Genomic DNA, 21,152 nt, shown 5'->3' on the forward strand with positions numbered 1-21,152 from the left:
GAGGAGGTTCACCCTCTCAAAGAGGAAAAGGAGTTTACTCCTGATATTTTCTTGTCCCCAAAAAAGATCAGGAGGACAAATTTCGACCAATGCTGGACCTTCGACTTCTGAACAAGGTCATAATCAGGGAGAAGTTTCGCATGTTGGCCCTTAAATATGTCCACAACTGCAAGCAGGCGATTGGATGTGTTCGGTAGACCTCCAAGATGCGTACTTCCACATCTCCATTACAAAACGTCATCGGAAGTACCTGCGGTTTGTGGTCGGCCACAAACATTATCAATACAAGGTCCTGCCCTTCGGGCTGAAGTCGGCTCCTCGAGTCTTCACCAAATGCATGGCGGTGGTGGCAGCTTTTTTTCACAGAAAAGGTCTCTTCATCTATCCATACCTGGACGACTGGCTGCTGAAAGGTCCATCCCCACTGCAAGTAAGGAGCGACTTCCAGTTTTGTCTGCAACAGCTGCACGACCTCGGGCTGCATGTCAACATGGAGAAGTCAGTGCAGCAACCCACCCACCCAGTCTATCCACTACCTTGGCTCCGTTCTGGAAGGAAACGTGGGAAGAGCGTATCCTTCGGAGGAGAGACTGTCTTCCATGAAGCAGAGGTGCAGGCTTCTGCTCCAGGTGCAGAATCAGACAGTGCGGCAGGTGGCATCCCTGCTGGGATCAATGGCTTACTGCATCTTTCTCATTCCCAATGCCAGGCTGAGGATGCGTCCTTTGCAGCAGACGCTAGAGGACCAGTGGGATCAGTCAACAGGTCGCTGGGAGGATCAGATCTCTCTCTCCCAGGCGGCGAGATCCTCCCTTTCATGGTGGACTCAGCAGCGGAATCTGATGGTGGGAGTCCCTTTTCACCAGCCACTACCAGCACAATCTGTGGTGACAGACGCGTCTCGGCAAGGCTGGGGGGCACACATGGGGTGCCTTCAGATACAAGGGCGGTGGTCAGCAAAAGAACAGACCTACCACATCAACATGCTGGAGCTACGAGCAGTCCATCTAGCTCTAAAGGCTTTCCAGCCAGCAATAGAGTCCAATTCGGTCCTTGTCCAAACCGACAATACGACAACCATGTTCTACCTGAACAAGCAGGGTGGGCCTCGGTCGCGTCCTCTCTCCCTGGAGTCACAAGCGATCTGGCACTGGCTGCTCGCCCGGAACCTCTCGGTGGTGGCGGTGCATCTTCTGGGAGAGCTAAATGTCAAGGCAGACGCACTTAGCAGGCACTTCGAACATCAGCCAGACTGGGTGCTACACGACAAGGCGGTGGCAGATCTTTTCCTTCGTTATGGTCGTCCGGATATAGATTTATTCGCGGACGAAGAAAACACGAAATGCCACACCTTCGCGTCCACAGTCCAGGGACAAGGGGGAATGCTCTTTTGATGGACTAGTCAGGGACATTTGCCTTCGCCCTTTCCTCCTCTGCCCCTAATCCCAAAGGTGGTGTCCATGCTACTCCGATCCAGCATGACCATGATTCTGATAGATTCAGACTGGCCACGGCAGTGGTGGTACCCGGACCTTCTTCATCTGTCGGTACTTCCACACAGGAGACTACCTTACAGGCCGGACCTGCTGACCAAGATGGGAGGGAGGATTCTTCACCCCAACCTTCCCTCACTGAACTTGACAGCATGGCTCCTGAGGTCCTGCAATACAGACATTTAAACCTGCCTCCTGATTGCATGCACATTTTAAAAGAAGCCAAAAGACCCTCCACAAGAATGTCTTACGCGTTTAAGTGGGAGAGGTTTTATCTGTGGTGTAGAGAGCGTCACTTTGATCCTACGAAGGGGCAGGAGGATGTCATTCTCCCTTACCTTCTGCACTTAGCAAGATCTGGTTTAATGTATGCTTCTATCAGAATGCATTTATCTACCATTATAGCTTACAGGAAGTCACCTAGTCAGCCCTCGTTTTTTCAGATGCAGGTGGTCAAGGACCTCTTACTGGGGTTGAAGAAAGTCTATGCCCCTGTTCGAAACCCTTCTCCTCCGTGGGAGTTGAACCTGGTGTTATCAAAGTTGATGGGCCCTCCTTTTGAGCCAATCCAGAGCTTCCTTGCAGAATTTGTCTTGGAAGGCCGCTTTTCTGGTAGCCATTACATCTGCGCACAGGGTAAGCGAGATCCAAGCACTGTGTACCAATGAGCCTTACACTGTTTTCCACCATAACAGAGTAGTCTTGAGGGAGCATCCTTCTTTTCTCCCTAAGGTGGTGTCTGATTTCCATATTAATCAGTCCATTTCCCTGCCATCTTTTTTCCCTAATCCAGCGACCCCAGCTGAGCGGTCGCTTCATTCCTTAGACCTTAAGAGGGTGCTTAAGTTCTACCTGGAAAGTACCAAGGGCATTAGGAAGACAGATCAATTCTTTGTCAATTATGGCGCCATGAGAACAGGCTTCCCAGCCGGTAAGAGATCCATTTTGAGATGGATTGTGTCCTGCATTACCTTAGCTTACCAGCTGGCGAAAAGGCCCTTACCTTTACCGCCTAAGGCACATTCCACTAGGGGGAAAGCAGCCACAGTTGCTTTCTTACATGACGTCCCAATGTCAGAGATTTGCAAGGCTGCCACCTGGAAATCAGTTCATACCTTTACGAGGCACTACTGCCTCATAAAGGTATGATTCCAGGGCTGATGCTCAAGTAGGCCAAGCCTCCTTGAGGAATCTGTTTGGATAGTTTTTTGTTCTATCCTAGCTTGGTTTTTCTAAGCTTATTGATCATGTTTCTGTGTTCTCCTTTGCCCGCAGGGAGATGAGGTGAGGCTCGCTATTCTATTCTAATGCTTATGAATATTGATGAGGATCCCCTGGAAGAGAAGGATGAGTTACTTACCTGTAATCCTAGTTCTCTTCCAGGGGTATCCTCATCAAAGTCATAAGCAACCCTCCCGCCTACCCGGGCAAAGGTCTACTATACTTTGGAGATATTGTTAACCTCTTTGTTCCATGGTTTATTCAGTCTCCGCAAATAACAACTGACCTAACTGTCACCCCTGAGGCATGATGGGAAGCTGGGGGTCAAGAGTGCCTTAAAGGCACGGTGTCAGTTAATTACTAAGCAGCTACAGGTTAGCTTTTCAATCTTTGTAGACTGGGTATTTGCAATGCAGCCTTGGAGCTTTCTATGCTTTCAGTGTTTTATGAGAATTTCTACTGCTTTCTAAACAAACTTTGTTGTTGTTTCTCATGTTTCTAATGCATGTTATTCATGTATGGTGGAAATTCTTTACAGCATGATTCAGCTCTAGTGTTTATTGGGCTGCAATTGCTTATTTTTATATATATTTATATATATATGGTTATATATATGTGGGGCACATATAATATGGTGTTTCCGGGGTCCTGCGCATGGGCGGGAATATTCTAATGCTTATGACTTTGATGAGGATGCCCCTGGAAGAGAACTAGGATTACAAGTAAGTAACTAATCCTTCTCGTCTGTTGCGACCATTGACTACCATTGGTGCCTTTGTGCTTTTTGGCACTATTTTTCCTTAAAACTTAAAAAATTCATATTTCTGGTTCCCCTCATAGAATTTCTATTGTTTGAACACTAAATTTTACTCTATTGTTTTAAGTGGAGTGAGATTTTTATTGTGTTGTGTTTTTGACATTTTTATTGTTTTCGAATTTATGAATGCTTTACACATTTTCTCTAAGTTAAGCCTACCAAGGAGTGAGCTCAAGTTTAAATTACTGAAACCGTTAAATGAAGTTAGTGACCTTATTTCTTGTGGTGGACTACCACTCCTCTCAAGTAATAATGCACTTTTGTCCCAGGCACTCCTTTCAATTAGAGCAGTATTTGATAAAGATTCAAGTAGCCCTAATGTCCAATAGTGTAACATAGGTTTAGGGCAGTTGATTATTGTGAAATATAGAATAAGTAAGTATCCGTTAACACTTGCAAAGGGTCCAGAAGGAAGGCTCACAGACTGATTGAGGACGAGGATGCAAATAGCACATCCATAAACCTTTTGATTTGGATTCTGATTCTCAGAATCTCTACAGCTATGACAATGACTTGGGAAATCTCTATGAGGTACACCGGTCGTCTTCAGCTGGTGGCTTTGATACTTGTCCAGAAATGAAGATGGAATTTCCAATATGGACCCGCAGCTCTTGTGATTGTATTGTTTCACTCAGTGGTGCGAAAGGCAGAAGAGGTCCTGGATTTGCCGTGTGTGTTCGTTAAGACCAATGACTTAAAGGTGATGCTATTCCCTACAGCTTCAACATCGAAACCCTTACTCCCCTTCAATGAAACATTGGTGGAGCCACTCCTGTCAGCATGGATGAAACCTTGTTCTGCACCAGGGGTCAAAAGACTAGTTGCCAGAAGTTATTGCCCCGATCCAAGAGACCTTGCCTTCCTCTCGAACATCTGGTGATCTTGGCCCATTTTTGACATTTACGTCGAACAGGTAGTCCAAATGATTGAAGGAAAGGGGAAAGAAAATCTTCTCTGCTGGCAGTATGGCACTGAAGTCTTTGAATGCCAATTGACTGCTGGCCCACTACACACACGTGCTGTGGGATATGGCCCAGCTCATCACACCACATGTCCCAGATGACATATTTGCAGGAAATGTTGATGCACGGTCAGAACGTCTCTAAACATATTGTTAAATCCAGCCTCGTCACCGTCAGTCCATTGCAATTGCTATAGGCATTTTGGTCTCCATCCTCACCATGGCTGGCTCAGGACATCTGGATTCTTTAGTGATGTGCAGGTCAACCTCATGAGCTTACGATTCAGTATTTGGAAACAAAGCTGATGCAACCCTCAAATGTTTTAAAGCCAGCAAGGCAACAGCCAAATCTATGAATCTCCAACAGCCTCAATTCGAAAAGGATTAAATGCAGTTTTGTTTTGATGAGTCTCTAGGGGGGTTCTCTTTTTGTCAATGAGATTCCTACCGATCCCAGATTCTGCAAGTCGAGGAGTAGGGTCAATGGGAAAGGCCATAAATCCCTTCAGCAAACCTCCTTCTCCTGTTCACCCTCCTCCTCCTGCCTCCCCAGGAAAGGAGTCCTAGTCATTTTTCCCAGACTCACACTGATCCTGTGGTAGTGCAAGTGTTCACTTTTCTGCCAATCCTGGACCTCAGGGAGTTTCCCTCTCCTCAAAAGGAAAAGTTCATAATTCTGACCCTGGTTTACTGACAATGGAAACTGGATGCTATTGCTCGACCTTTATAGAGGCATACATCCACATCCCCACCCTGTAGAGTCATTGGCGGTATTTGTGGTTTGTGGTGTGTTGGGTTTTATGCATTGGCAGTTTGCTGTGCTCCCTTTTGGTTTGATGTCGGCACCTCAAGTATTTACCAAGGTGCAGACAGTGGTGGCAGCCTATCTCAAGGTTAGGAATTCCAGTCTTCCCATAGTTGGACGACTGGCTGATCAAAGCCTTCTTCCTCGAGATGGGACTGCATCATAATCTCCCCCAGTGATACAACAGGGGTAGTTTGGTGGGGGGAAAGAGGCGAACCTGACCTGTGGGTTAGCCTTTACGCCCATCCCAGCCATGACTATGCTATTGACGGATGCTTCCACCTTAGGTTAGGGAGCTCTTCTGGAGGATCTAGAGATCAGGCGCCTCTGATCTCTAGAAAAACAGGTTCTTCATCTAATCCTGTTGGAGCCACATGCGATTCAGCTGGCTCTCAAGGCCTTCCTCCCCTCCATCTATAGTCCATCTGTCCAGATCTTGCAGACAACCCTACTGTGATGTGGTACAACATCATTCAAGGGGGAGTAGGGTCTATCCTCCTTTGCCTGGAAGCATTGAGGCTGTGGTCTTGGGCACAATACCAAGTGATCTGGCTCATTACCAATCACCTTGTGGGGTATCTGAATGTTAGAGCTGATATCCTGTTGAGGCTTTACTTTGCTGATCACAAGAGAATTCTTCTGTCTGAGGTAATCCAGGACATCTTTGCTCAGTGGGGCGCTCCTCAGGTGGACTTGTTTACTGCCTCTGAAAATGCTCAATTCCATCAGTTCTGTATTCTGCAGTATCTGTTGAGTGGACCCTTGGTTTTGGATTGGCCAAGAAGGGTGTGCCATGGAGACCTTCTGTGCTTTTCCACAAGCCCCCAGCTCAATCTGCCATTCAGACCGAACCTCCTCTTCCAGTTGTAGGGGATGGTGCTGCACCCCAGTCTCTGAAGGCTCCATCTACATGCATAGAGATTGAGTGGGAACATCTGAGTCACTTTCAGCTGCACCAGAGGTGAGATTTGTGTTTTCAGTGCATGTAATATCTCTTAACTTTAATCTTGGTGATCCATTTGTCGTCACTAGTGTTTACTCCAGTATTGGAACATTTATAGATTCACATGCTTGAATCATTCCCCGTCGTCGATATGAGAGTCCTCAGTACATCAAAATAGCAATGCAAAGCTAAGACAAAGCAGAAACAAGGCCTAGGCCTATCTCAGTTTTGTAATTTATCTCAATTGTTTTGTAAAATAAACCAAAAGTCAATGCTGAACCAATCAGGACCTGTCACCCTCTTGAACACTCCTGCGAGAATCTTAGATCCTCATATTTTCACAGCACGCATGCAAGATATCCACCTGCAAAAATCCGAAGGCGAGCCTCTCAGGGGAGGAGGGTGGGTTGCATGTGAATCTATGAAAGATTCCAATGTTCGAGAACTACAGTTACAGGTAAGTAATTTATTTTCTTACTCCAGTATTGGAACTTTCATAGAATCACATGTTTAAATCAGAGTAGCTAGCAGTTAGAAGCACATTTTTTCTTGTATCTTTCTAAGTGTGTCAAATCCATATTGTCAACTTTTAGATGAGCATATATACCTTAAATCATCACTCTTAAGAAAACATTTTCACAATTTAAGCATATTATAAGTAAGAAATCATAAGGGTAAAAGATATAGAATATATATATTTGTGTGTGGGTGTGCCGTCTTACAGTAGAAATGAAGGAGAGGTGAAGGAGAGGCTCACCATTACTGAAAAAGGTTGCCCAGCATAGCCTGGTCTACTGCTCCATCACTGTGAGCTGCAGAATACAAGCAGAAATGTCTGGTGAAGGTGTGTGTACTCTTCTAGGTCGCAGCTCTGCAGATGTCCTGGATAGGTTGCCGGGCAAAAAGAGCAGTAAACGTAGAGCTCGCTGTTGTAGAGGCTTTCCTGCAGATTTATGGCAATATTGGATTGTACTCAAGATCCAACAGCCAAAACCCCTTATGGATAGCGGATAGCTCTTCTAGCGCGGACTGAAGGACACAAAGAGCTGGGTTGATTTGCAAAAAGCTTTGGTACTTTATAGAAAAAACTTGACACAAAGCTGAATACCTAGTGAATGACAAGTTCTTTCTGCAGCAGTTGGAAAAAAGGTTTTGAGGATAAAAGGCTCATTCAAATGAAAGTCCAACTGAACTTTGGGAATAAGCTTAGGGTTAATACGAAGCACTAGCCGGTCATCCCTAAATTGCAGAAACGTTTCATGTATATAGTCAGAGCCTGAATTTCACTAACTCTACTGGCCGACATCAACGCCAGAAGAAGGGAATCTTTCCATGACAGGAACTTAAGGTCTGCCTTATGAATAAGTTCAAAAGGATGTTTCATTAGTTGTAACAATACTCAAGAATTGCTTAATGATCCTTTCTGACTATAATGATGGGATATAGCAGCTAGATGGACTTTAATCAAGGCGTGTGCTAATCAGGACTGCTATTTTGATGTACCGGGCACTCTCATCTCGATGACGGGGAATGATTCAAGCATGTGACTCTATGAAAGATTCCAATACTGGAGAAATACAGTTACAGGTAAGTAATTTATTTTCTCATGTTGGTTTGTTATCTTTGAAACACTATTGTAGAGGATAATTCCTACACTCCATTTTCTTGTTTACGCAGCTCTAGGTTAAGAGTGGTAGAGCTCTATTTATCCATCGTAGGAACATAGTGCAGTGCCTGGTAGCATGTTATGTAGTTGCATTGGCTTTCCTATTCTCAGTATAGTTGCGTCCCTTCACTGTATTCACTGTGTGTGTTTTTCCTTTACAGTTCCTTCAGTTCCACTTACACCTTCCTTCTCCTTGTATTGGTCGTTGTGCTGTCTCTTGTCTTAATTCTTGTAGAGTTTTACCTGTGAGTGTTCAGCACAATACAAAGACCTGGACAAGATTCCAGGTTGGCGCCTGGCTCATCAAATTACCATGCTCCTCAGTTGGTACAGTTATACTTGCTGGATGCCCTTTATCTTCCAGCTGGCTAGATCTACATATTTTCGTGACATCCAGAGAGTGATGCTACCTCATTACACAGATGAAATCTCAGAGGGAGGGTCCAAATCTGAACTTTCTTTCAGTCTCTTCCAAGTTTCTCCCTCAATTTCTGTATCTGGTGATACAATCTATCCTGTTCTTCAGCAGAGATATTCGGAAGCTTTAAGCAAGCCGGAAATTCCAAAACTTGACACAGATCTGTGGTCATTTTAGTGTAATGCTTGTTGAAGCCATAAAGATGACTCCTTTCATTTTCTGTCAAATCAATGGAAAGAAACATTGAGAGAAAGTATAAAGCACCTGACTCTAACCACTACTTCCCATGAGACACTCCACCACAAGATTTCTTAGTTGTCTTAGCTGCAGAGCTATGTAGTAATGTTTGGCCAAACGGCAGCAACCTCTATGAAAATGTGAAGTTTCTCTGCACTCTTGAACAAATACAACATAGGCCTGTAGGTTTCTTGTCTTCGGACACAAGCATGCCAAACCATATCTTTATGATATTTTTGATAACCCTTTGGAGCTGTATTGTGATCTAATTTTGTACTGATGCACAGGCAATGATGGGAGCTGTTAGCATGTTTTTAAAGGAATTGGGCCACATGTATCAACAATGCATTTTGCGATTGCCAAATAGCAATTTTAACCGCATAGCTATTCGGTCGGTAAATAGATAATCGCTTTTAGGTAATAGTAGTCCATTCGTTTCTATTGGCATAAAGGCCCATAGATGCGAATGCTTTAGCTAATTTGCGATTACCTAATTAGTAATCGCAAATTAGGTAATGCAAAGCCAAGGGTGCCCAGGAGCTTAAGGCTGCCTTGAAGCACCCCAAAAAAGAAATGTGCACATGTAAAGTGCACACATGCCCTAGAGGCATGTGATCGCTACATGGCAATTTAAAAAATGCATTTTTGTGCATTTTTTCTAAAATGTACGCATGGTTACTTCTGACTTGAAGTTGATAGTAGTAGCATATTCCTAAATGCACAGTTTGCATTTAGAAAATGCTTGCTACATGTGCTAATGGAATTGAAAATTGTAGTCGCAATTTAAGGTAATTGCAATTTTTGCAATTACCTAAAATTGCAACTATAATGCATTTCATACATCATGAAAGGCTATTAGGCATTCACAAACAGCTGAATTTTGCGATTCGCACTGCTTGCGAATTCAAAATTGTTTCATACAGGTGGCCCATTGTCCTCTGTACTGAGCTGCCATCACTCTAGCAGGCTGCGCAGCTCAATGATCTTAGCGGCCTTCTATAGATGACGAGCACTACTGCTATTAATCAGTGAAGTGTTCAAATGGAGATCCACAGCTCTTCGCCTTTGCTCATTGGCTGTAGCTCACCTTTTATCTTTGCGACGGTGAGTGGCCAAATTCTGAGCTTCTTTCCTCACTGGATTCTTTTACCTAGCATGTTCAATCGGATACTGAAGAGATTTACGTTTCCTTGACTGGATCTTTGTGCTGCATGGGAAGATACCACATCTCAAAGCGTTTCAGCACAAGCTATTCGTTAACATTGTTACCGTTTTGTTTCTTCACTGCTCTTCAGCTTCCCTTTTTTCCAGATTCAAGGCATTCCTAAGGTCTTAAGGGAAAGGGCAACATAGTTGTTGATCATCCTGATGATCCAGAAAGGCATATATGTATTAGTGTCCACCCTTCACGTGTTTATTACTGGAATCTGTGCAGATTCTTTTTTCACTCACCTCCCATTATACACCTTTCTCTTGGCAAAACAAAGAATTGAGCCTTAGGATTTGTTGAAAGGTTAGACTGTAACAGTGTGATTTAACATCCCTACACCCTTCACTTGGAACAAAATGAGATGTAGTGGTGTTCATCAAAAGGACTTTAGGCCTCATTTAGGGTTTGGTGGATAGGGTACTTAGTCAAACACATGACAGACGTCCTGCCTGCTGTAATGCTATTGCATTATAGTTAATGTCACTCTAAATACAGTGGACAACCTTTGGACGTTCCACCCTTCCCATAAAACTTTAAATAAGGTTCTGTGTCCTCTTATAGAGCTCAAGTTTAGTGAAAGGTATTTTTTCTTTGCAAGTATTTATTTCCATGGGGACTCTCTATGTTCACCATGCTGCTGAAAGGGATTTCAGATATGCCTGAAAGACCACCTTAGTGAAGGAGTGTTACCCCTCACAAATATTGTAAGGTTTTGATTGTTAATGCCTGATCACGTACTCTCCCCTCAAGGATGAGGTTGACTACTGGCCCAGAAATTCCTGCAGTCTTGTCTTTTTGGGGGTTTGGATGAGTAATCAAGGATGGTTGTCTGTCTTGGTGGCTATTATCTCAAACAGATGTAATAAAACATAGAATTTAGTTTTTCTTGGAACATAGTGACTTCATGCCCTGGTGTGTCCTTTGTGCTGCAAGTTGAATGGGGTGTCCTCCAGAGCGAGAGAGAAGGAGATCATGGATGTCAAGATGGGACTGATGAGGGGGGTGAAGCAAGTGTAAGATCTTATAGTCTTGTGTTTGTAAGGCATGAGTGGTGTGTTGTGAAGCTTGTATTGAAATGTGAAGCTTGAGGAGGCTGCGTGTTTCATTGCGCATATGGGTGGTCAGGATTCATCAATGAATATCAGTTTACCTTGGGAAGTTGAGCAGCTGTTCAGGCCTTGGGTCCTTGCAGGTCCTTCAATAGTAATTGGGGGAAGGTTGACTGCTACCCATTTATAGAAGTCTTATGCTTATATCAGCAGGTGGAGCAGAAGTCATCTGCAGCCTTGATTGCTGGCTGGGGTCTGGAGGATGTGGACCATGTGTTCTCTGAGGAGGATTATCACTCCCTCACCAACTACAAAGCCTTCAGTCAGTTTATGCGGTGAGTAGGTTGTGTATCTTATGGTCCCATGTTTTATTCTTCATGGGGCCAACTGTAAAATGCTCCATTTTTGTTTGTTTTTTAAATAAACGTAACTGTTACTAAACTTGCCTAATTCACTGTTGGGACAGGAAACTCATTTTTGCCTGATTTTGTTTAAAACTTTCTGAGCTCCGCATATATGTTACTGCCATGATTTTAACTCCCTTTAATTAAAGAAAGGTATAGAAATAATACTGAATGCAAAATTACAATTAATACTAGCCACATGTATTTATTATAGCTAAAATACATTCACAGAATGATTTATATGACAGAATGCACTTCAATTTTAATGTTACACATGGGAACACAGATTACACTGGAAACTGGGCGTTTTTTTAATTTCAGAATAATTATTGAACTTTAGCAAATACAGTAAAAAGAGTATGAAACACAAAGCAAATATCAGTGCTAATGGTGTCCGGTGGGTAGATGCTGGATAAAGGTATTTGCATGTACCTTAAAGTAATCATACTAGTGTTAAAGATCTGGTACTAAAGTATTCGAATTTTTCTTATACCTATTTCTTGAATCTATGTCTTAGTAACTAATGTTGGAGGAATGTGATGAGAGGCCTTTAAAACAACAAAAGGCAATGAAAAGAGTAAAATAGAAAGTATAGTAAGTAGAAAGACATTGGAGCTATAGTGTTGTTAATCTGAGTCAGAGTTAGTAGAGATAGTATCTGACAAATAACAAAGGGCATGTATTCCATGTTGCATTGTTGTTTTTCATGAGGGCTTAACTTTGGCAAGATAGAGGTGCATATTTTTCCAGGTGAAGTGTTTCTTTGAGGGTATACGTGTTTGGTGTAAAGCTATATTATCAGCACCTCTGTTAAAGTTTAGCCATTACCACCAGTTATGTATGGAGACACTTTATGAGTCTTTCCAACTACATAGGACTGATTTCTGAACCAGCGTGAATTTCAGGTTCAGTAAAAGATGATCTTCTTTAGAAATTTTTGTGATGTCTGTTCTAAATACTGCTTATAGGACTGCAAACAAGAAGTTCATAGGTGGACTAAAACTAAAAATGCTACATGCGTGTGCCTAGACCGTATTCTGAACTTTTGTTAAGTTGAGACACTCACTGATTGATGAGGCACAGTTCAAGCATGTGTTTTTGTCATTGATGTCCAACTTTTTTAAATGTAGTGGGGTCTAGAGCTCTTTATGTGACTTAGAAATTACGTTTTAACAAGGCTAGCTGTACGTTTTTTTAACAAAAAGTGTGATCCAAATCTGGGACCATGTTTTAGTATCAATATACTCTGGGTGAACTTTGATCCAATCTAGTTTTTATTTTTCTTTGAGTTTATTTAGTAGATTAGTATGTGTTGGGCAGAGAAGTGAGTAGATCCTAGAGACTAAATGCCTTCCCTTTAATAGTCTGTTTATTAAGTTAGGAAAGGATGGCTATTGCCTGGTGTGGGTAGTTTTGAATACACCCCTTAAGTCTCATTAATTTATAGACTTCTGAATCTAATAGGGTACAGATACCTTGTATGTTAGCAAAGGTTAGTAGGTTATTTTAGGAACCTAGACTCTTGATAAAAAAATCCAACTTTCAATCAATTTTGTTATTGATGTAATGATTGTACCTTCTATTTTAATAATTTTATTTGACCACAAAGATGGTAGGTTAAAGTTCTTCATTTAGTTCAGAGTTTATGATCAATATGTATTAGGACCACTTAATATACATAAGTATCAGTTTGGAATGAGCTATTTCTAAGTTATAAATGGTGAGTATTGAAATAAGGGGGAGCCTTCTTACAATTGATCTTTCTGGGATTTGCCTTGGACAGAGATATGTCTTGTCAGAGAAACACAAGAGAATTCCTTGTTTGAACAGAAATGCTATTTCATATAGTTTGAAATCTGAAAGATTGACAGCTTTATTATCTTTGGGAGTCTGTGGTGTTTTTTAGGGTTATGCAAGGCTTTTTGGAGATTCACAAAAAGTGATTCAGAACACTGTCTAGGTCTTTAAAGAAATAATTTAACAGTTTGATTGCAAACATGCTGATTAATCATTGGTGTGACCATCATTTTTATTGTTTCTGCTTTGCCTTACCATGTTAAGTTTTGGGGACCAACTTTCCAAACGTCTGTGATCTATTCATTCTGATTTTTAGATTTGATAACATCATCATTACAATAGATGCATAAATATTTTCTAAAGTGTGATTGCTATAACAAGCTAGTATTGCATTGTATAACTTTGGTACATAGTATGGTCAGTGCTCTCACCTCTCACTTATATCTATTCAGTGATTACCTAGAAACACAGTATTCTTTAATTATTTCGATTAGGGCTGGAATGGAAGACTGCACACTCAGTGATAGCTCAAATATTTCATCATTGGCTGCCACTTTAACAAATGTCTCAATAAATGAAATACTAGAGGTTTTCCTATCGTTTTTGATTGACAATAGAAGGTGTTTGATCACTAGAAGAAAGAGGTCTGGAAAGGGCAGCCCTGTCTAGTCCCTTGTCTAACCTAAAGTTGTTTGCACATGGTACAACAAGTTGTGACTCTAGCAGTTGGATGGGTGTAAAGAGACATCACCATCTTGATAAAGTTAGTGCCTAAATGAAATTACTACAAGACCCACAAATTGATTAAAGTCTACCTCTGAAGTTCCACATCTGGAGCAGGTATCAAAAGACCCTGGGAATATATGGACCAGTCTTTTTGGTGTCAAATACTTCTGATGTCGTGCAGATTTGAATCTGGGGTGTTCCTCATGACTGTTGTAGTATATTGTAGCTCCTTTTCCCACTCCCGATCTATTAACTCCTTCTCCAGCACCTCCTCTCACTGTGTTCTCAAGTCTGTTAACCCACGGACAGTGCAGTGGAAATGGCACTATATAATAGTTTACTGGCGTGTTTGTTTCGTCTGTGTGAGAGCATCATCTACAGTGTCAGTAGGTGCTTCAATGTCCCCTGGCCACATGTTGTTTTAACTGCCATTGTCAATGCTCTGAGTGAGGAAAACACTGGGGCGTAGCACCCGTACATTTGTGAGAGAGGCATGTGTGTAGCATCTGAATTGAAATACAAATGACCTATCATTAGTATACCTGCTTCCTTCCAAGGGTATTTTCTGTTCAGACCAGTCAACGCCTTGAATTCCAGAGGAAATCACAACAGTATTACTGGTGCATACATTCCTGAAACCCTTAACGCTTCAATAAATGCTGTCAGCACTGTCGGGTCACATGGATTGATATAGGGCTACTTGCGGGAAGAGGAATATTTTCAATGACTGCCTAGTACAACATAATTGGTGGCACCACAGCTTGCAATTGTGGTCAGTCAGTGCTAGTCACTGACTGTTCAGAATTGTAACTCATTAGCCACTACAATTGTGCTGCTAAACAATCAGCTTCATAATTAGGAGTTCTCAAACCCTCCCACATGCCATTGGTAACAGATCTGGAAAACAATCAAAGTAGTATAAAACGCTAGGGATGAGCAGTATCTTTCAAAGGGCGTAAGCCGCACCTAAATGGGTGCAATCGTTTAGCCATTAATAACTCAATTCTAAGTTTACCGGAGATTAAGTAAGGCATCTCTCTGTATATCTGTACACCGAGATAGCGGGATAGCAGATTATGTCAACCTCCCATAACACAGGTGTACTTTGTGCCTCTTGCCAGTCTGGGCATCCTCTGGAATACAATGAAAATATGCAGGATTTGTTCCAGAAGAGTCTGGACACCTTCCAGAAGGACTACAATACCTCCATCACTTCCCTGAGTAAAGATTCAGGGTCTCTCAGATACAAGAGGTTATCAGCAGCATACATAGAGTATTCTATGGTATCTATATGGCAGCACAATGACCCATTCTCTGTCTCTTAGGAGCAGCAGGCAGGCTAGCTGCTCCATGGCAGGAGTGAAGAACAGGGCTGAAAACAGGCAGCCCTGCCATGTGCCCCGTTGTATAGTCCCCTGTGAGGATGGCAAGTGCGCAGTGAACACCTGAGCCAGTGTTTGTGTGTTTAATAATTTGATCCACCTCAATATATTGGGGCCTAATCCAATCCTGGTGACAGCCATGAACGGGTTTGCCACCTCTATGATGTGGAATAGCTGCCTGAAATTGTGCCTTGTATTACGTTCAAGTATGAACCTGCCTTGACCTGTGCATTAGCTTTGCTATAAGACCTTGTACTCAAGTGGTCAGGAGCTTTCCTGGAATATTCCCATTAGTATTACTAAAAGGTAAAGTTCGGTACAACCTCACATCAGCTGGGTTTATGTTTATGTTGTGGGGGGATGTATAACTTATCGTAATGAGTGAAGGTATTGTTTATACCAGCCTATGTGTGTCGGAGACGGTCTGGGTGAGCACAAATTGAGCAGATTATGCCCCTGGGGATCTTGGAGCACATCCTTGCTAAGTCTAACTCTATCCTCCTCATCATGCTGTCTAGCCATACATTCTTGGTAATCAACATTCCGAAGCCTAGTTAATTGCACGTCATATTTTTTATTCACGCCCCCACCTTTGGCATGAGGCTTGGGTCAGTGGCTGCCCTTTCACAGTCCGTAACTGTCTTTCTAGTGCCGTAATCTCATCCCAAAGTGTTTTCTTAACGTCTTTTGAGGCTTTGATACTGTGGCTAGGGATCACCACTTAAAGGTGTTCCATTGGGCCTCCTGTTCCCTGGTTGAGTTGGTATTTTACTGGAGATATGGTCAATATATTCTCCAATCTGTAACTGTCTCAGAGTGTTGTCACCTGTAATGTCTAAGAGGGGATACTAGAGTGAGGCTTTGCACAATTCATTGTCACCAAAAGCAAAGTGATACAAGACTACGCAATCCAGGTAGTCAGCACTCTGGCACTCTGTCATTAGAACTGTGTTCTCATCCCCGGAAATAGATCAAGACAAGTGAACTGATGAGTAAAAACTAGGGGTGGGTCTGTTTCACTCAACGGTATTCTGCAGAGTTACACAAAAACCCCACAAGATTTTGTGGCCTTCCACCAACAGGTGGAAAACCTCCATATCATGCTGCTCGCACTACATTTTAGCGTCAATAACATGAGCTGCACTGAAAAATCTCCTTGAGCGGTAGCATATCTGCTCAAGGAAGCAGCTCTCTGTCCGCGACCGCCCTCTTTAGAAAATGGTGCTAGTGGACTGCAAATCTCGCTTGTGTTTCTGGAGCCTCCCATGGAAAAAATTCCGTCACATGGTGATAGGTGGAATTTGGCTAGAACTCTGCGATACAAGAGTCATACTAAGTCACCGAATTCTGCAGGCAGAATTAAACATTTCGCCCACCCCTAGTAACGAGTATTCCCTATCCTGTACAAGCAGCCCTCTCCATATGTCAAAGAGTTACCACTGACGTAGCCTTTTCATAAGGCATGTTGCCAGAGTTATTGTGTGTGAACCTGCAGCTGGTGGATGAGACTTGTCTGTTGGCACCATATAAAACCCCCAAAACTGCTCACATTCGGCTTAACCCGTGAATTGTAATTGTATTTATGTAGCACTTACTACCCCTGATGAGGCAGCAAAGTGCTTTTTCGGTGAGTAGCATGCTACTCTGGAACCCAAACAGGATTAGTGGGAATTAGTATTGGGAAATATGCAATTAATTGGAGAGGTGGACATGTTTGTCTGTTATTTGGATTGAAAAGGAATAGTGGAGGGATGACAGAGGCATGGGTCTAGAAATGTTTTTATTATTTATTTTGGGTGTAGTTTATAGCTGTAGGACTGATGAGTAAAGAGGAGGTGGAGGGGAGTTAGTATAGGGAAATATGAAATTTATTTGAGTGTTAGACTGGTTAGTCTGTTTTGGGCGCTGAAAACGAATAGTGGAGAAATAGAAAAGGGAAGGGTCTAGAAAGTTTTCTTTTTCTTTATTTGGGGGGAATTAATAGCAGTAGGATGGGGTTTGCAATGAGTAAAAGGGGGTGGAGGGGGAAGAGTCAAAGGGAAGAGTTTACAAAGGCTTGATTGGAAGAGCTGAATAGAAAATGAGGTATGAGATGATGCAAAGAGGGGCAGAGGGAAGTGTCTATAAAGTGTTATTTTGGGGATCCTAGTAGCGGTATGGGGTTTGGGATGAATGTGAGAGTGGAGGTAGAGGATATATTGATAGAGCTAAAGGGTGAGAAACAGAGTAGTGCATTGGAAAGAGTAGTAGAATGAGGTTTGAGATGAGTCAGAGAGTTGAGGTTGGTGATTTATTGAGCGTGTATAGGGTGAGAAACACGGTAGTGCATTGGCTAAACTTAATTAAAATAAAAGTAGTAAATATATAGATACATAAGTAAACAGCAGGTATATATATATGCATAAGGAAGGTAATATATGTAGATTAAAGAAGCATTTAAAGAACTCCAGCTTTCAAGTGTTGTTGTATTTTAAATTCATTTATTTGTTTTGTAAGTCAATAGTGAAGCTATTGTAGAGAAATAGTTATGATAAATGATTTACTTATTTATGCAGTCATTTATATACATGTTAAAAACATAGAATAATGTAACTATAAGTAATAAGTACATTAGTTAAGCAGAACTAACGAATATCTATATTTTTAAAAACATAAATACTATACACGTTTATACAAAGCAATACAAATATGTAGGTACACACCTATAGTCCAAATAAATGCTTATGTACAGAGGGATATGTTGTGTATTTATGTTTGCGTATATTGGTTATGTGGGGAAGAGCCAATTCTTGAGTAGTTTTCTGCAGATATTGTAGTTATCCGTGGATCTTATGTTGGGGGTTAAAGAGTTCCATATTTTGGCTGCTTGAACAGAGAAAGATTTGCCACCCATGTTTTTTTTCTTGTTTGTTGGGAGGTGCCACTCTAGAGCGGAGGTTCCTTTGTTAAATGTATTTGGCGATTTTATTCCTGATGAAGTGCGATCCTGTTCCATGTATCGATTTGTGGGTGATACAAAGCATATTTTGGAAAAGTAGTGCCTCTTTCTCCTTATTTTCTGCAGGTTTGTAGGATCATGTGTGTCTCTTAAAGGCAAGCGATATGCATATTGCGCCATTTTAGAATCTTACAGGTGATCTCAGCCCACAACATTCCTAGTGATACAGTTCAAGTGATCACATGTGCAATGTAGATCTACATTGACACGCAGTATTCAGGGCGGTCAACATTCGTTAGACTGAGCTTTTTGGCATCTTGGACTTATCAAGGTCCTGACCCTTCCATGTTTTGAAACTGTTATTTCGACAATTGGGTTTGAGATCTTCCTCTTTTTTGGTCCTCGGGTTTCCAGGGACTTCGACTTGGCTAGTTTTACAAAGTCTATTTTTACTAATACTCAATCGATGAATCGTCTTTTACTACTTTGAAGCCTTGAAAAAGTCGTTGAATGTGACAAAACACGTTTCAGTTGTTTATGTGCTTTAACATGGAATAAAAAAGGAATGGAACCATCAGTCTTTTTGTGTCCAACTTTTTCTCATCAGAATTGAATCTACCTCAAGAGACCCAGTTACAGTGACAGATCTTTTATTTTTATTTATATTGTGGTGGTGCTCTGGACATTTCTTGGATATCTTATGTATAGGGGATTTTCCCTTTTACTTGACACTATTTGGATGACTTAGTATCTCTGTTTCATTAAGCACATCGGTTTATACATATTTCAATAATACTTTCGTGAATACTGTGTATGTGCCAGCATTGGGTCATTGCCATCCGTTTTCATGTTTAACATTGTGTATTGTATGTAAACAAAAAAAAATAACACATTAGTATGGATCAAACTGTCACTCCTGTGACGTTTCCAGCCCTGGCCATACCAGCCTTCACCCAACTCAATTCCAAGCACCCATTGTTGCATGCAGGTCATAGGGAACATTCCTGCTAAATGTGTCACTTTCAGTAGATGCTTCCTTTGTGGTGGGGCTGCAACCTGCCAGACTCAGTTGTTCTCCCCTGCAGCTCTTATAGTAAATCCAATGAGGAGAGATGTCACACACTGCCCCAGTGATTATCATCATAGGCCACACCACAAGGGCTCAGTCTCCTAGCAGTTCTCTGGGGGTCTTCCCCTGACGGATCAACAACAGGGGGCGTGGTGGGCACTGCCATTCACCGCATTCACCCCCACAGGGTACCAATCCACTTCCTGCGGTAGCCTACAAGCCCTGAGTTGTCCACTTAAAACTCCAGCTCCGCCATCTTTAGTTTCTTATCCACGGGTTTGTGGGCAGAAGTAGGTGGTCCGTAATCTAGGTAAGGGGTCTGCTACTGTTCTGATGGCCGCCAGGGTCCACTCCTTTTTGTGGCTCACCTTATTGAACAATTCACTATCACACCCAGGATAATTGCCTTTTCAGGGCCTCTAAATCAGCATGTGGTTGACTGCTTATCAATTTGGGTAAATCAATAATCTTCCCTCTTACCCTAAGCACTGAGAAAAATATGTTGCGGACACTCTTAAATGGTGTGAAGGTTCAGTTAAGGACCTTGGTATTTGGATTATTAGGACTATGGATACACTTCTTAAGGACAACAACAGGGTGGTGATATCTCGATTGGAGGAGCGGATCTGGAGATGTGTTTTCATTACCCCTATCTTTAGCCAGAAGAAACCGATTATATAACCCAAATTTGATGTTGGAGATCTTTGTCTCGACATCGATCGTCGCTGAAGAGTCGACGGCGGAGGATCTTGTCTCGACGCCAGACGCTTTTCTAACATCAATGGAGACTTGGCCCTCGAAAGTTGAGGAATGCCGCTCCTGTGCCAAAGTCTTCAACGACAACTGTTTTTCCACTGCCAATACCTTCAACGTCGAGCCTGATGCCGAAGGAGAACATATCGGGACCTCGCTCCTCGACGTCGATCGCGTTCTCTTCTTTCTCCTTACTGGAGAACTTCCTGTCAGAGAGGTCATAAAGATGAATTCTCTCCCTGTCTTTGAAGGCTCTTCTACATAGCTTCCTGCAGTGTAGACAGTAGGCAGGAGAGTGAGACTCAGGGAGGCAGAGTATGCACACCTCATGTGTGTCTGTCTTGGCCTTCTTTTTGCCACAGGCTGGGCAAGAGTCAAACAAAGAAGGCATTTTTGACAGAAAAAATCCCTTTCTGTCACAAAAAAACTGGTTTAAACCTCACTCTAAGGTCAAAAGACGTCGAGTGAAGACAAAAAATCAAGGTATTTTTGACAGAAAAGTCAAAAAAGAGAGAGCTGTGAATCCAGGGTCCTGACAGAAGGAGCCGAAAAGAACAACTGACCTCACTGTCGCCCCTGAGGCATGGTGGGAAGCTAGGGGTCATGGCTGTCTTAAAGGCACGGTGCCAGTTTTATGGAAAAGTGCTTTCATTTTCTTTGTTGTTGGTTTACAATGCAGCCTGTAGGCTAACAATGCCTGCTTTTCTTTTGCAGTTTCCTCATGAGGTTTACTCATTAAGAACTGAGTTTAAATGCTTCTTGTCCTCATGTGTTTTTATAAATATATTATGTATTTTTGCAAAAGCAGTTTATGTGTTTTATTACATTGATTAGCCTCCTAAATGGGAGCTGCATTGGTATGAGAAACAATGATATGTGTGTGTATATATATATATATATATATATATATATATATATATATATATATATATATATATATATATATATATATATATATATATATACACACATATATATATATACATACACACACATATATATATATATATATATATATATATATATATATATATATATATATGTAGCTGTATATATATGTTTTTCATATATAATTTTCACTATTTCCGGGGTCCCCGGAAATATTCAGTGTTTATGACTTTTATGAGGATACCCCTGGAAGAGAGCTAGGATGCTAGGATTACAGGTAAGTAACTTATCCTTACTGGATCGCGATTGTGTCAGTTGCAGACCCCTCTCCGTACACCACCCAGAATTTACAGTGGTGACTGATATGTGCCTTCT

General features: G+C 42.0%; 1 protein-coding gene across 3 annotated transcripts in view; it reads left to right on the plus strand.

Annotated features, from left to right (window-relative positions):
- The window catches only part of CHD3 (chromodomain helicase DNA binding protein 3), an 813,321-nt gene that overhangs the window by 94,073 nt on the left and 698,096 nt on the right, over window positions 1–21,152 (plus strand). For all 3 annotated transcript variants that reach the window (XM_086946072.1, XM_086946074.1, XM_086946073.1), the window contains exon 4: window positions 11,031–11,155. In XM_086946072.1, the coding sequence (XP_086802198.1) occupies window positions 11,031–11,155 (125 nt within the window). The remainder of the gene's footprint in view (window positions 1–11,030; window positions 11,156–21,152) is intronic.

Source organism: Lissotriton vulgaris, chromosome 12, assembly GCF_964263255.1.
Source record: "Lissotriton vulgaris chromosome 12, aLisVul1.2, whole genome shotgun sequence".
NCBI lineage: Eukaryota > Metazoa > Chordata > Amphibia > Caudata > Salamandridae > Lissotriton > Lissotriton vulgaris.